This window comes from Cyprinus carpio, chromosome B21 (assembly GCF_018340385.1).
Source record: "Cyprinus carpio isolate SPL01 chromosome B21, ASM1834038v1, whole genome shotgun sequence".
NCBI lineage: Eukaryota > Metazoa > Chordata > Actinopteri > Cypriniformes > Cyprinidae > Cyprinus > Cyprinus carpio.
In genome coordinates this window covers 6,106,039-6,122,643 of record NC_056617.1, presented here as the reverse complement: position 1 = coordinate 6,122,643, position 16,605 = coordinate 6,106,039, and the positions used below count along the sequence as shown (strand labels likewise).

The 16,605-nt window shown below is 38.6% G+C and overlaps 1 protein-coding gene across 1 annotated transcript in view; it reads right to left on the bottom strand.

Moving 5' to 3' along the window:
* LOC109045559 (probable E3 ubiquitin-protein ligase HERC1) overlaps positions 1 to 16,605 on the bottom strand; it is a 63,062-nt gene that overhangs the window by 35,144 nt on the left and 11,313 nt on the right. The window contains 27 exon segments of the mRNA XM_042748376.1: positions 11 to 165; positions 466 to 706; positions 889 to 1,009; positions 1,103 to 1,300; positions 1,383 to 1,621; positions 2,756 to 2,804; positions 2,892 to 2,970; positions 3,045 to 3,145; positions 3,147 to 3,352; positions 4,247 to 4,320; positions 4,322 to 4,416; positions 4,985 to 5,108; positions 5,491 to 5,602; positions 5,924 to 6,097; positions 6,175 to 6,387; positions 6,691 to 6,882; positions 8,104 to 8,236; positions 8,422 to 8,574; positions 9,636 to 9,857; positions 9,957 to 10,082; positions 11,488 to 11,653; positions 12,695 to 12,829; positions 13,193 to 13,364; positions 14,322 to 14,466; positions 14,564 to 14,691; positions 15,370 to 15,513; positions 15,866 to 15,962. Of these exon segments, the coding sequence (XP_042604310.1) occupies positions 11 to 165; positions 466 to 706; positions 889 to 1,009; positions 1,103 to 1,300; positions 1,383 to 1,621; positions 2,756 to 2,804; positions 2,892 to 2,970; positions 3,045 to 3,145; positions 3,147 to 3,352; positions 4,247 to 4,320; positions 4,322 to 4,416; positions 4,985 to 5,108; positions 5,491 to 5,602; positions 5,924 to 6,097; positions 6,175 to 6,387; positions 6,691 to 6,882; positions 8,104 to 8,236; positions 8,422 to 8,574; positions 9,636 to 9,857; positions 9,957 to 10,082; positions 11,488 to 11,653; positions 12,695 to 12,829; positions 13,193 to 13,364; positions 14,322 to 14,466; positions 14,564 to 14,691; positions 15,370 to 15,513; positions 15,866 to 15,962 (3,994 nt within the window).

The following is a 16,605-nucleotide window of genomic DNA, read 5'->3' as shown; positions in this document are numbered from 1 at the left end:
AATGACTGACTTTCTTGTTTGGAAGTTTCTTCCTGGATGTGCTCTGTGGAATCCCTCTCTAGCACCTCCTCCTGCTGGATTGCATGTAACAATCCCTGCAGCTGCTCGTTCATTACTTCCATGAGAGCCTGGGACACTTCCAATGGCAAGGCCTCTTCACAGGAACTGGAGAAACACACACACACACGGTTTTATTTAACTGCAGCTGTACAACCTACTGTAGATTGTCTGCAGCCAGGTACTGTTGCTCTTACTGGCAGAGAGGATGTTTGTTGATACCAAAACATCCATAGAAATTATGTTTTGGAGTTTCTTTACTATGCAAAACTGTTACATTTAAGCAATACTATGATGTAGCAAGAAGAATGCTTTGAACACGATTATCTAAGGCATCAGTTTTCAAAATGTGAGGTTTTAAGAGCACATCATGGGAGGCGTATTTAATTATCAAGTTTAGAATCTCACCTGGCCGCTATGGCGAATATCTGCAGGAGTCTGGCAGCGGCCAGCTTCACCGCCCCACCGAGCTGCATGTGACCGGACATGGAGGCGGCCAGCCAGCGCTGGTTCACCAGCACACAGGTGTTATCAGTCAGAGTGGACAAGATCTCCAGGACACCACATTTAATTATCACCACCAGATCCACTGGCTGATAGTGGAAGTTCAGAGCGAAGACTGTAGCTAAAAGCAGGTGCTGATAAGAGCCTGAAATGAGACAAATCTATGTTAAATCACCACTTGATTAAACTGCTATATTGTTAGAGTACTTGGACTATGCCAAACTATAAAATAGTCAAACAAAATATTAACCACAAAGCAATAATCACAAATAATTTTTTTGTGCATTTAGACAAATGCTACATGCTCGAGTAAGAAGCATTACCCACCAGCCTGTTCTCTCTCCAGCGCCACTTTCTGTCTGAGCACACGCACCAGTTGCTGGTACAGTGTGTGAGCTGCAGACTGTAACTCCCTCTGAACACCGACAGGAGCCGACTGAGTCCCAGCCTAGACACAAAACAAAATTTCAAACATCATGCTTGAAATTTGGCAAAATTTGTGATTTGTATTTGAGGAAATGTCATTATCAGTGTGTCTTACAGTGTAATGGTGAATCTTGTTGTTAGGTGCTGCTAGACTGCCGGTGATCGGGGCTCCCAGACCAAAGCAGCCAGAGAGGAACTGGAGCTGCACTGACTGCAAGAGGCCTGGAAAACGAGGAGGCGCCAGAGAGCTGACACTCTTTTCCTCCATCTCTGACAGGAAGGAGGAAATCTGACACAAAGCCTCCAAACGAACCTGGATGGAGGGTATGAAAACAACTGCAATGTCTCTACATCTAGTTATTGAAAGTAAAATGGATCTTCAATGGATTTCCCACCTGAGCTCTTTGGTGTTGCTGTGCCATGGCTATGGTGATGGCTTTGGGATCCACATGTGTGCCTCCATCTTTGTCCACCAGAGAAGAGGTTCGAAGGATGCTCCTACACAGGAAATGGAAGACCTGGCCCAGGATGGGTGTGCCACCTCCGCTCGGGCACAGCACAGTAGTGGGACTGATGCACTGCCGTAGTCGCTCCCAGGCATCTTTCATGATGCCCAAAGAACAGAGTGGAAGGCCTGCAAGAAACAGGCCTGATTAGCTCAGAGGTGTGATATTTAAACAAACTAAAACTGATGATTATAGTTTATGTGAAAGAAGAGAGAGAAAAAAATGCAATGCGAGCTATCAGACATGTGAGATCAGATTAGATGCGTGGGATCAGATGTGTGACAAAAGACTTCAGAAATCAGATTAGACATGAGAGATCACGTGAGATTAGACAAGCAAGATATCAAGCAGGTGTGAGATCAGACATGAGAGAGATCAGATATGTGAGATCAGACAGGTGAAACGTAAGAGATTAATTATTTGATATGAGAAATCAGACATGCAGGATGTGAGAAATCAGAAATGAGAGATCATACATCACATCAGATATATCAAAGATCTGACATGCGAGATCAGACTAGTAAAAGATAAAAGCTGCAACAAATCCAATATGTGTGAGATCAAATGTGTAAGCTATTTGAAATCAGATGTGAGAATTCATACATGTAAGATCAAATATGTGAGATCAGTTATGTTAAATCAGACATGAGAGATTAGAAATAGAAGATCAGACAGTTGATAATAGACATGAAAAAAAGTTTAATCAAAGAACTGAACTGTGAGATCAGACAGATAAAAAAACAAATCAAAGATGCAAAATACCCACTATGTGTGAGATCAGATATTAAAGATGGAAGATATGTGAGATCAGAAGCAAGGAATCTTACAGATGAGATCAGATATGTGAGAGATCAGTTAAGTTAAATGAGATGGGAGATGACACAAATATTAGAAACGTGAGATCAGACAGTTGATATCAGACATGTGAACGATCAGATATGTTAAAGATCTGACATGCAATATCAGATGGGTAAAAGATTAAAGATGCAACAAATCTACTATGTGTGAGATCAGACATGTAAGATATCTGAGATCAGATGTGAGAAATCATGCGCAAGATCAGATATGTAAGAGATCAGTTATGTTAGATGATATATGCGAGATTAAACACATGAGAAATTAGAAACTAAATATGAGTGAGATCAGACAGGCGATATCAGTCATGTTAGAGATGAAACATGCAATAGTTCCAATATGTGTGATATCAGACATATGAGATCAGACTTATTATAAAATAATATGTTACTTCATACACCACTCACCAATTTTATTTTTGAATGACCCTGAGGAGCTTTTAGATTCATCTGGTGTCTGTGACAAAACAGATTACAAATATCAAACTTAAGAAATGAATCCATTGATATTAAACTAGGGGGGGGACATGAGAAACACAAATACCTCTCTCTCACTGAATCTTCTCTCAGAAGACGACTGTAACTCCAACTTTGATCCTAACGCCTCATAGTAGGGTGGAGATCTATGTAGTGAAAGAGATTCATCACAGATTTGTTCACACCCGCACATGCAAAAGTTTTGTAATTGCACACAAACCTGGCCAAGCTGCTCTCAGTGTGTGTCTGTGACGACACACTCTCCTCCTGCCAAGCAGCTCGGACCCCCAGCAGCAGGAAAAGGCAACGTGACCAGCAATGAGACCAGCAGGTGGCAGGCTGCTGGGAAGGACAGGCCCTGGTCAGTGGTGCTGTGTTGGTCCCAGGGCCGCTGAGGGGGCTCCCTGTCTGGCGTCCCAGGGCTCTCAGTGCTGCTGGGTAATGTGCTAGTGCCAGACGACTCGTACACAGTCTCATTCTGTTGGAGCTGCATGGCCTCACGGGTGGCCAGGAAACACTGCAGCACCTCTGCAGGGAGGAGGACATAAACAAATAGTTCACAATTACACAATACAACACAAGAGGGAGTATTTTAAAGACAACAGTGTCACATTAATCCCAAAAATGGTCAGGGTTATCACTGTTAATTAAAACTTAAATCATTAAAACATTTTCATTACTTGAAATAAAATATAACAATTAAAAAGAATAAGAAATGTTGCCTTGGCAAAATAAGTTTAAGTACCAAAATAACAAGAAAGAAAAGTTCAGCAAAAGATGGAATCGAACCCGGGTCGATCACGTTAAAAAGTTAAGATCACACACTTAACCACCTGCGCCACTACAGCTGACAAAATGTCAATGCCAAAATGCCAATAAATAAACACACCATAACAAACATTAAACAGAAACCCCAAATTATACAATACACATAAACCAAAATACATAAAAAAAATCTAAAACCACCAACCTTATGACGTTTTTTGGCTGGTTATACCCTTATACCTCTTCTGGTTTGTCTGATTTGTCGTTGAGTTTTCTGACTTCTTGTTTTGTTTTCTGATTTGTTGTTTTGTTTTCTGATTTGTTGTTGTGTTTTCTGATTTGTTGTTGTGTTTTCTGACTTGTTATAATGTTTTCTAAATTGTTGTTGTGTTTTCTGAAATTTTATTTTGTTTTTTAGATTTGCATTTGCATTTGTAATTTGTTAATTTGGTTTTATAATTGTAATCTGTTTTGCCCTTTCTCGGCCACCATATATAAATGATTTATTTATAGTATTTAATCCCAGAACTGTGGCCCAAAAGAATGGGTTAGACACCATAACACTAAGATTGTGAGACAAAGAAACCTCTGATACATATTTCAACAGAAGCACACACTTGCTCTGTGAGGGAAGAACACAGAAAGCAGCGTGTTTACCCGGCAGGTACATACTGCTGATGCTGGGCGTTTCCTCCTCTAAGGGATCGTCCTGGTTGTGTTCGGCTGTATGGGGTCTGGCTGCTGGGATCTGTGTCTCTTCCTGTCTGCTCTCCAGAACTGCCCGCTTCCTGCCTCTCCTCACTGGGGCTCTGAGAGCCCAATGAAGCCTGGACACGATGAAACACATAGAGTAACAGTGATAATGCTGGTTAATGTTAATTTGTGCCTGGTTATTGTGCATCAGCATAAAGAAATTGGGAGGCAGGGAAAGTCATTCTATTATATTTTATTACATTTCATTTTGTCTTTAAGTGTAGCAAAAATTTGTGTCAAACTTCCCAAGTTTATTATCATGTTTCTAAAGTATGAGTGCATAAAATATAGGCCATAATATAGGAAATAAAGCAAGGAGTCTCTTATGCTCACCAAGGCTACATGCTTAAATCAAAAATACAACAATATTTTGAAAGATTACTATTTAAAATAACTGCTTTATATTTGAATAGATTTTCTGATAAAATTTATTTCTTTCCAAAACAAGGGCGAAAAATCACAAGTTCCAAAAAAATATTAAGCAGCACAATTTCAATTACATTAATAAATCAGCATATTAGAATGACTGTGTGACACTAAAGTATTTTAACTTTTTTAAAGTATATTAAAACAGAAAATGATAAATAAAAATTGAAAATTGAATGGTAGTGTATATGTGACTGGTTTATTGGTGTGTTTTACCTGTTTGGTGGTAGTTGTTTGGACGCTGGTTGTGTTTACTATGCTCTCTTTATAAGACAGCAGAATGCTGCGGATTTTATACACCACCTGATATATTTCAATCAGCACCTCACAGGGCTCATATCTGCAGTAAAACACACACACACACACACATTAATGGACTGTTTAAACTATTGGTTCATTCTGGCTGCTGCTGCTGCAGAGGGTTGATCTGGATATTCATGACTGTCAACTCATATTCACTAAACTCTCATTCTCAGAAATGAGTCATTATGGCTGAGGAATTTATCATGTCAGATTTCTCACAGTACAGAGAGAGACAGGCACTGACATTTTAATATTCACATACAGAGTCATTCTTTAAATAGAGCATATATTCATCAAATCTGGGTCAACTAATTAAAGAGTTCATTACACTATGGCAGAAGGGAGACGTGGGAAGACAAAGGTGTTCAAGAGATCTAGGTAAAGAGAGAAAACGAGGGCGAGGTGTGGATCTCACTCACTTATCCTGCCAGTAGGCTTCATGAAGCCCGGCATGTTTGAGCAGAGCGGCCAAACTACAGCGACACACCGTCTCTAACAGAGAGTCTCCCACTGATCCACTATTGTCCCAGTCTGCGTAAAAACAAACATGTAAAGGTCAATACTTAGACAGGTACGTGATGATCATTCACAGTTCTTGTGGAGCAAATAAAATCAGGTAATTCTGCCAATAGTTATACGCATAGATTTGTATAGGTAGAATCCACATTCCAGCTACGAATGAGCGATCTATGTTTTATTCTATGGTCATAGGAACTATGAAAATGTTCCTCTGGTGCAAAAGCCACTTTTCTAAGTATCTGGCACCAAAAAAGTATATAAATAAATGTCTTGCAATATTTTTACCTTCTTTTCATATTCTACCCACTTAAACAAATCCTGCCCCTCTGTTACCTCGACTCACTGCATACTCCTTCATCTTCCTCCAGAGGGCGCTGGCAGGTTCTCGTAGGGAGCCAAGAGCGAGTTCCACTAACGTTGTATTCTCTTCCGACAGCCGCAGCTCGGCTAGTCTCACGTCTCCACAACCCATGAACACGGCCTCAGTCAGCCAACCCATTGCCCAGTCTATAGGATAACATACACAGATGAGTATTTATTTATCTGTATTTGTGTGTGTGTGTATTTATGTGGCAGGTCATTACCCAGCTGTTCAAAGTCTATCTCCAGCCCGTTTCTCAGGAGCGGGTTACACAGCCAGAACTCTGCTGTCTTCTCCTGGATGGAAGGGGGCGGGCCCTGAAGCATACCTCCCAGGCATCGCCCAATGGCAAGAGCTACAGACCTTTCCAGGTCTAGTAGCCACGCCCAGTCTTCTGACTCTGGCACTGTGATTGGCTCAGAGGTTTCAGATGCTTCTGCAATAGGAAGCACATTTACATTTAGTCATTTAGCAGATGCTTTTATCCAAAGTGACTTTCAAATGAGGACAATAAAAGCAATCAAAACCAACAAAAGAGCAATAATATTCAAGTGATATGACAAGTCTCGGTTAGCCTAGTAGAAGTAGGAGTGTGTAATTGGCAGTACTGTGTCTATCTTGATGATCTGTCATTTGTTAATGAATAAGTTGTTTTTGAAACTTTTAAATGTCAAACAATGCATTAAGGTATTCGGGATGTTTTTAGAGAATGACAGAAATACATAATTCTGGTCCTTACCTTCTGAGGTTCCTTCCAGCTCCATCTCCTCCAGATGCGCAGTGTTGGGCAGGTAACAGTTGAGCTCATTGAGATGTTCAAGCAGAGTGAGCAGGTGAGGAAGGAGGGGTTTGACCACAGCCAATGGCAGCAGGAGTAGAGAGTACATCACCTGACAGAGCAGGCTCCCCGCCACCGAACCAAACAGCACAGCTATAGAGAAACACATATAACTCAATACACTGGGTCTGGTTGGATCACAGGGTGGCTACCATGATTGGAGGAAAGAAAGGCAAGATAAATGGATTGAATAACAGATGGACGGAGGGATGGACGGATGGACAAGTGAATAACTCTGTAAATGTATGGTTGGATGGACTGATAGATGGATGGATCGATGGCTACTTAAAAGATTGAATATAAAAACATAAAAATATCTATATATAAGAAACTATAAATATATATATATAAATATGAATGGTTGGTTGGATGGATGGACGGATGGATGGATGGATGGACGGATGGATGGATAGATTGATTATGAATGGCTGAATGGATGGATGGATGGATGGATGGATGGATGGATGGATGGGAGACTAGAAGGATGGATGGATGAATGGGAGACTACATAAAATGATGGAGGGGTGGATGAACAGAAGGATGGATCAATGGACAAATAGCTGGACAAATGGATAACCACATAAATGGATGAATGGATGGATGGCTGCATAAATAGATGGTTGGAGAAATGGATGGACTAATGGATGGATGAATGGGAGACTATATAAATGGATGGAGGGTTGATGAACAGAAGGATGGATAGATGAACAAATAGCTGGACAAATGGATAATACTGGACGGACGGACGGACGGACTGATTATAAATGGCTATACTGATGAATGGATGGACGGAAGGATAAATAGATTGACAGATGGGAGATGGATGGATGATGATGGATGAATGAATGATGGTTAAATGGACAAAGGGATAGATGGATGGATAAACTGATGAATGGGGATGGAGAGATGGATGGATGGATGGATGGATGGATGGATGCTACATGGACAAAGGTATACAGTAGATGGATTGATGAATGGGGGATAAATAGACAAAGGGATACAGTAGATGGAGGGATGGACAGAAGGATTCTTTAAAGGAGGGATAGGTGGTCAGAAGGCTGGTTTGATGGATGAACAAATAGACAGAAAATTGGACAACTACATAAATGGATGTATGGATGGAGAGATGGATGGATTGATAGGGATATGCATGGCCAAATTACTGCACTGACACATGGATGGCTGCATACATGGATGAGTGGGCTGAAAAATGAACAGCTAGATGGATGGATGGATAAATGAAGGGAGTGACAGACAGATGGCTGGATGCATGGATGGTTAGTTGGATGGATGGCACATAATGTGTGTTCTTACTGTGTAGTTTCTTGATGACGTGTTTGTCCAGTGTGCTCTCCTCCAGCAGAATGGTGGATCTCCTGAAGGTCTCGGCTGCGTAAGGCAGCAGCAGGCACAGGTGCTTATGGAGCAGCACCACGCTACTGTCATCCTACACAACAAGCAAACACTTATTATGCAGACCGCCTCTGGGTTCTCGAACATAATTTTTGACTAAACATGTTCACAAAACAGTATTTTATTTCTTAAAACTACAATGCATAACCACTGCAAAAGGCAGCCTGTGGGAACTATCATATGGAGTGGGTTTTAACAGGTAAAGTGTCATTGTTGTACCTCAGCGCCTGTGTGGATGTAGCAGTGGGCCAGCAGGTGTCTGTGAAGGGCTGACAGCAGGTGGTGGAAGTGTGATGGAGCCTCCGTCTGTTTCTGGGACTGACTGAACCGCTGTTTATCACTGTTCTTCTCCAGTTCGCCAAACGCACGCTCCTGCATGAACAAACAGGGAACAGAGTGAACAGAAAGAAGAACATGTTATGATTTGTGTTTGGATTTTTAAAAAGATTTTTCTAAAATATATCACACATTAAATCCCTTTTATAGTTTTATACATTTTATTTTTCATTTTATATATGTAATTAAATACATCAAAATATCTCAGTTGATTGGCTTTTCCTACAAGCAATTCCTGTGTAGGAAGCAGGCAGAGAGCTTTAGAAACAGGTTTAAATTTTTGCATACATAAATTATTAAATTAAATTAGTAGTATTATTATACGCTACCATTCAAAACTTTTTGGGTAAGATTTTTTTAAATCTTGTTCAGCATGGATGCATTAAAATGATCGAAAATGACTGTAAAAACATTTAAAATGTTACAAAATATTTATATTTCAAATAAATGCTGTTATTTTAAACTTCTTATACATCAAAGAATCATAAAAAAACAATTATGTGGTTTCCACAAAAATATTTTCATATTTTTAATCCAAATCAGATTATTAGAATGATTTCTGAAGGATCATGTGACACTGAAGCCTGGAGTAATGATGCTGAAATTTCAGCTTTGCCATCACAAGAAAATAACATATTTAAAATTTAATTAATTAAATTGTATTTTTGATCAAATAAATGCAGCCTTGGTCTGTCAAAAATGACAAGAAAAAAACAGTAATGTATATATATATTAAGTTATTAAATATGTATTAAATATATTGTCAATTATATATCACTTAATATTATATTCTTATGTATTAATTCTTAATTATATATTATAAATTATAATATCAACAAATTAAAAAAAAATGTCCAAAGAGGTCCAAGATGTACAGTAGATTGGGGTCCAAATGCCAGCTTCATGAGTGCCAGTTTACCTAATGCCAGTTTTGAAAAGCATATTTCCTTTCCTAAACCAGTACAGAAAAAACCCTGGAATCATTAAGTATTTGGGAAAGATGCAAATGAATATGCTAATTTAAATTCAAATCAACTGAGGCCTGAAAACGAAAAACAACTTTTGTGTCTGACAATCTAAACAACTGCTGAACTGACTGTATAGAACCCGATGCTGAGCAGCAAGGTCTTCAGGAGCACTTCAGCCAGGTGCAGTTGGTCTGGAGCTTCTGAGCCTGAGCTAACACTTCCTGTGGGGCGGTCAGGGGTGGGCGGCAGTGCCAGACCTGCGCTCAACTCCCCAGGTGAGCTGTATCCCAGCAGGGACGCCACGTGACTCTGTTCCTGCAGGCTGTTCAGCACCATGTCCAGCTGTAGACGCTGTAATAGTAATATCACAGAATCATTAGAGGAACAGCAGGGGTTTCTCAGAAAATATTGATATATGTGTCAGACTTTAATATTGTTGTGTTTGTGTACCTGTCCTTTAGAGAGGCTTTCCCAGCTCTCTGGACCCTGTGGTAACAGCGAGTGCAGCAGCTCAGTTCTCTCTCTGAGAGGAGGCAGCAACAGAGACGCTCCGATGGAAAGCGTGCTCATTACCGCCTCAACACACAAACAAAAATTAATTACTATGGTGTAGGAATGACTCATATGCTGGCATTCTGATGGATGATTCAGTCAAAAAGTTACACTGAACTCTTGAAGGTTGTGAAAAGTCGTGTACCCAGCAAACTCCCTCAAAAAGAAAACAGAGCCAACTGATTCCATCATCTTAGAGTTTTTAACATGTGGGCGGAACTCCAGTAAGCATACTGATTGGCTGAAGTTGTTTACTGTTTTGTACTGTTGCCAGAAATTATAGATCGTACAGTTAGTGCTTTTTTTTTTTTTTTTTTTTTTTTTTTTTTTTTTTTTTTTATTAAACACAAAATATCTGCTTTGAGCCTTAAAAATTCTGTATGGAAACAAATATATATATTATATATTTTTACCTATAATAAACACATATAATACTCAGTTTACTTCAGGCAGAAACAATTATGTTTAAAAGTAAACCTTATAAAATATGCAATTTATTACATTTAATAAAAGAGTCACAGTAGCTTTCACAATGGCTACAATTTCTATTTTGCACCAGTTCCCCTCAAAAAGAGCTGTTTTGTTCTCTTGAACACAATGTTCTTCATTCACAAATTATTTTTACTTTTATTTATTTATTTATTGCAATATTTCATTGTCATGCATTAAATTAGCAACTTGGATGAAAACACAGCTACTTACAAATAACATACAGTATGCCTTGCCAAGTATAATTTGCTAAAAAGCACAATAAATCCCATAATGAAGCAGATATTCATAACTATTCAGCACCTTCTGCAAGCTTTGTTTCTCCAAATTTATACTTAAGGAAAAATTTAACTACTGTTCAAAAGTTTGGGGTCAGTATGACTTTAGAAAGAAGTCTCGTATGCTCACCAAAGCTGTATTTATTTGATTAAAAACACAGTAAAAAGAGTAATACAGTGAAATATTATTATAATTTAAAATACCTCTTTCCTATTTTAATATATTTTAAAAATGTAATTTATTCCTGTAATGGCAAAGTTACATTTGGAGCTCTAGAAACATTTCTTATTATTATCAATGTTGAAAACAGTCAAAGAAAACAGCTGCTTAATATTATTGTGAAAACTGTGATGCATTTTATGATGGTTCTTTGATGAATAGAAAGTAAAAAAAAAAAAAAAAAAAAACATTTATTTGAAACAGAAATCTTTTGTAAATTTGAAATGTCTTTACTGTAACTTGTGATCAATTTAATGCTTTCTTGATTTAAAAAAAGCCCAAACTTTTGAACATTGTAATAATTGTATGAAATTGTAATTGTAAATATATGCAAATTATTCTGAAATGTGCAAAACCAATAACTGTAAGCAATACGGAGTTAGAATATAATGCAGAAAAAGTAGAACTAAAACACACTGAAGCCCAGTGTTTCACAGCAGACCTGTTGTATGGAGTCTGGTACACTAGAGTCGATGAGCCTGAAGAGCAGGTTCCTGAGGGGCCGACCCTGAGCGCCCAGCACTGTGGCCCCCGTTCCCCCTGCGTGGGCCAACGACAGGTGGATGGACAAGAGTTTCATACACAACAACACAAACTGGTGATGTTCCCTGGAGAAGAAACAGAGAGGACAAGAGTGAGAAGTTTATAGATGAGAAGTCTAGAGTGACCTTTACCGAGTGCCAGGCCATATGCTGCTCTGACCCCATCCCTGTGGGCATGGAGACGGTTATGGGCTTGTGACAGATACCCCTGCGGCTGTGTGTGTGTGTGACATTCCTGCTATATGAGTGTCTTTCAGCAGCTGACATTGACACAGATAAACAAGAATTTGCGCTTGTCTATGCAAAACTCTCTGACACAATGCTAGGGTGTGCTAGGTGGTTGCTAGGGCACTGCTATGCAGTTGTTTAGCTGCTATGGTGGTTGCTTTGTAGTGACTTGAGAGAAAAGTAAAAAATTGAAGTAGAAACTTAGAGGTTGGAGGAATAAAATAAAATAAAATAAAAGTTAACGTTTCCTGGAAGCTTCCACATAATGGGATCAAGACATTTGACAAACACTCTCTCTTTCTTTGGAGATACTGGTGCAGAATTAAATGTTCTGACCTCAAGGTCAACATACATCACTTACCATCTTGAGGCCTCAGCAGGAAAAGATCTACGATATTATACAATCTGTATGACAGCTCTTATGTAATCTTAAAGCTTGCAGTTGACAGATGTACACTACTGACAGATTGGCATGTTTGACGCATCCATCAATGGTATGAAATGGCATTTTATTCTCCAATTTATAAAGTATAACACACATTTTTAATATTATAATTTCAACTAAAAAATAAAAAATAAAAAATAAACTCAAAATATAACAAATAAAATCAAATTAGAAAAATTCTTAAAATAAAAAGAAACTTAAATAAATGAAACATAATTCAAATGAATTAATATATTTAAATTTCTCACATCTATCCACATACCTACCTATCAAAGAACAAGATATGTAACATGATTTGCTTTAAAACAGCAATATCTGACACTCTGTGCCTCTATAAATACACATTATTCTGTACATATTTGTGATTAATCATTTCTAGTGCAAATCACAATCCATCATTTGTAAATCTGGGTGGGTTGGTGCTAGGTTTTTACCTCTTAGAGGGGAAAGGTGCAGGTGGTGTGTCCCCACTGATACTATCACAGTAACGCTCCAGGAAACTGCGCAGGTATGTAAACGTGCTCTCCTCCAGATCCACACAAAACGGCCTGTGCCAAGCCACCAGCTGCCTGCCAGCACACAAACACACATTGATAATTCACACTCAGGAAAACAAAGCAACTAAACAGCTGTGAATAATGGAAAATGTAAATGGGATTGTATTAACACATTAGCGGTGGAACTCACACCAGATAGAGCAATACAGGGTTTGATTTGCATAACAAATATGAGAATGGTGTGGTTTCCTGTAGACTCAAACTCATTTAAGGACAAATTGTTTTTGGTTTGGGTTTAGATCAGGAAGAGGGGGATTTTATTTCCATTTGCATTATCCATAAGCAATGAGAGATGCAGATAATGAAATACCGAACATGCATTGTGGAAAGCCACCAAATCTCAACTAATGAACACAGTTTTCTCTCTCTTCTCACCTGTCAGTGGGAACCGCTGTCCAGGCCAAGCTGTGGGAGGTGCCTGCAGTAATCTGCTGTATTGACACCCCTTCTAAACCAATCACTTTCTTGGGTTTGGTGACTGGCGTTGAGGTATGGCCCTGCCCACACTGCCCCATGGCATTATTGCCCCAAGCAAACACCTCGTTTTCTATACCACAAAACAACGAAATTCCTCAAGCATTTTCTTAGAATAAACTAAATGCAGCATCAATCTGAGAATCCCATTTCAGTGAATAACAACTTAAATTTCAGTCTCTTTCTGATACAAAGCTATCAGATGGCTTCAGAAAACTTGCAATATAGCACACAAGTCGTATAGACTACTTATGGTGTCTTTTTTTGGTTTCCAAATTTTCTGTTTGGAATTACATGAAGGTGAGTAAATAATGAAAATTATTAATGTTTTTGGTAAATATTCCTATAGTCCTTAGTGTTGTTATTGTTAACTAGAGCTAAAAATGTATTTACAAAAATTGTCCTGAATTGAAATAAAGCTGAAACAAAATAAACATTGTCTTGGCAACTAAATGAAATAAACAAGTTTAGGTACTTAAAAATTCCTAAAACTTAAACTAAAGTCAAAATGAATTAATGCTATATAGAAATATTAAAAAAGAATAAAATAAAAAGGACAAAATGTATGAAACGTAAACAAATATTAAAATATAAAATAAAAATACAAAAATAAGTGCTCATTTAAAATATCAATGAATAATATAATTAAAGAAGAATAAAATACTATAACAAAATAAAATTAATATATAATAATATCAGATAAGAATGAAATAGCACTGATCAACAATTAATTTCTATAAAATTTTCTATAATGTTTCTATAAAATTATTTGATGTAATTTAATGCTAGGTAATTTAATGCATTGCATTTTTTTGGTAAATTAATTTAAATATGCAGTGTAAAACACATCAAACTCTGTAGACTTACTTTAGAAAAAAAAAAAAAAAAAGCTTGTCTAAACATTTTGTAGTGAGCAAAGTTGCCACTATTAGTATCAGAGCAGAAATTACCTATTTAAGTTTCTTTTAAAATTTTATTTAATACTATTTTCTCATCTCCGCTTCCCATTTTGTTTCTCCATCTCTCTTACCATGAGACAAAGCGAGACAGTGGCTGTCTCCACAGGAAATGTCTATGATTTTTGTGATACTGAGTTCCTCTATCAGTCGAGGTCTGAGTGAGGTGGTCTCAGATGAGCCGCAGCCGAGGCACGAGCCGCAGCCCCACGCAAACACCTGCATCACACACACAGCAAAACACAGAGACATGAGAATTTATATGGGTGTATAACAGTACATATTTGCTCAGCAATATACGTGAGGTTGTCTATACCTGGCCAGCAGATGTCAAAGACAGTGACGACTGGCTCCCAGCACACACTTTTCTGATAATGAAGCCATGTAGGGCTTCTATCACTTTAGGCCTGTACACACGGTTTGTGTCCCCATGTCCCAGTTTACCTGTAACACAAACACAGAGTTTACACTTACAGAACTGCCTCTTACATGGATAATAGTAATTTAAGGTGTGTCAAATTCAGAGGCCGTGTTTGCAGTTGTTTTAACTACTCCATATTTTGCCTTCTGAAAACACTTTGCGACAGCTGTATTTCAAACAGGTTTGAGCCTGTCAGCAGATGTAATGTCTCATAGTACTACAATATAGAGCAGAGCACTCGGAAACGTACACAGTTTTACTGTCTCATATGTAAAGATGTACCATGACAAACCACAAAACTCACATGTATGGCTGTTAAAATTGTTATGGGAAATAACACTTTTCACAGATAGCCATAGGGTAAACAAAAGCAATGCATTATGTTTGAATTAATTATTAGACAGACAGACAGACAGACAGACAGACAGATAGATAGATAGATAGATAGATAGATAGATAGATAGATAGATAGATAGATAGATAGATAGATAGATAGATAGATAGATAGATAGATAGATAGATAGAACAAATAAATAATGATAAATAGATTATTTTAACATCCCTCAAATTTGTGAGGATGATCAAAATGGTCATCAGAAATTAAAATACGACTGATTTTTGAGGAAAATGTGGACTTCTACAGAAAAAAAAAAAGTCAAATACTACAGAATATGGGCACTTTATGTTAAACATCAGCATACCATTGTCTCCTCCTCCAAAGGACCAGACGATTCGTCCATCTTGCGCCACAGCGATGGTGTGAGAGCTGCCACAGGCCACTTGCCCGACCCCACTGATGTCCTTCACCAGAGTGGGCACGTTACGACTGTGACTGTCGCTGTGACCTACATGACAGGCAGACAGAGGAAAAACACGACTGAGACACACAGGCAGAACTTCTGACACAACAATCTGACTCAGTCAGGGATCAGGCGTCCTGTCGGCTGCCTGGCAAATTATTTCTCTATGGATTAAAAAGAGAAAACTCTGAGCAGTATGCACTGTGCACAGCAGTCATTCAAACTATAAAAACCAACTCCCAGAAATCAATAGTGTATTGTATTTCACTGACAACACCACATCTAAGAATAGATCATCAGACCTCAGGTGTGTGTGTGTGTGTGTGTGTGTGTGTGTGTGTGTGTGTGTGTGTGTGTGTGTGTGTGTGTGTGTGTGTGTAAGAGGAGAATGATGTACCGAGTCGACCGAAGTCGCCTTCCCCCCAGGTGTACAACTCTCCGTCATTAGTCACCGCAGCGCTGTGTCTGTATCCAGCAGACACACACACCACCACCTGCAATACAAACACAGGAAACACACACACTTTGACAAATGCAATGATGAGATTTGTTACTGTTAATGTTCATGAAATATTAGTGGTTGTTACAGTGTTTTGTCGTTACTAGGGCACTGCTATGTGGTTGCTAGGTTGTTTTGGTTGATTTTAGAATCTTGCTAGGCAGTTGTTAAGGTGTTCTGTCTTTATTAGGGCATTGCTATGTGTATGCAAGGGTGATTTGACTGATTTTTAGCAAGGGCTGTGAGCTGGGACTCAAACTTAGGATGTCTGAAGTGCAACGGCGCTATATTTTGGGGCGCTGCCCACGAGGCTACTGGTGCCAACAATCTGGTTGATTTTTAACACGTTATGTTGGTGCTAGGGTGTTCTGTGGTTGCTAGGTCATTGCTATGTGGTTGCTAGATTGTTCTGAGTGATTTTAGCATGATGTCACGTTGTTGCTATGGTATTCATGGATTGCTAGGGCTTTGCTATGTGGCCGCAAGGGTGATCTGGTTGATTTTTTTAACATGTTATGTTGTTGCTAGCGTGTTCTGGGGTTGCTAAGGCATTGCTTTGTGGTTGCTAGATTGTTATGAGTGATTTTTAGCATATTGTTATGTTGTTGTTATGGCATTCATGGGTTGCTAGGTCTTTG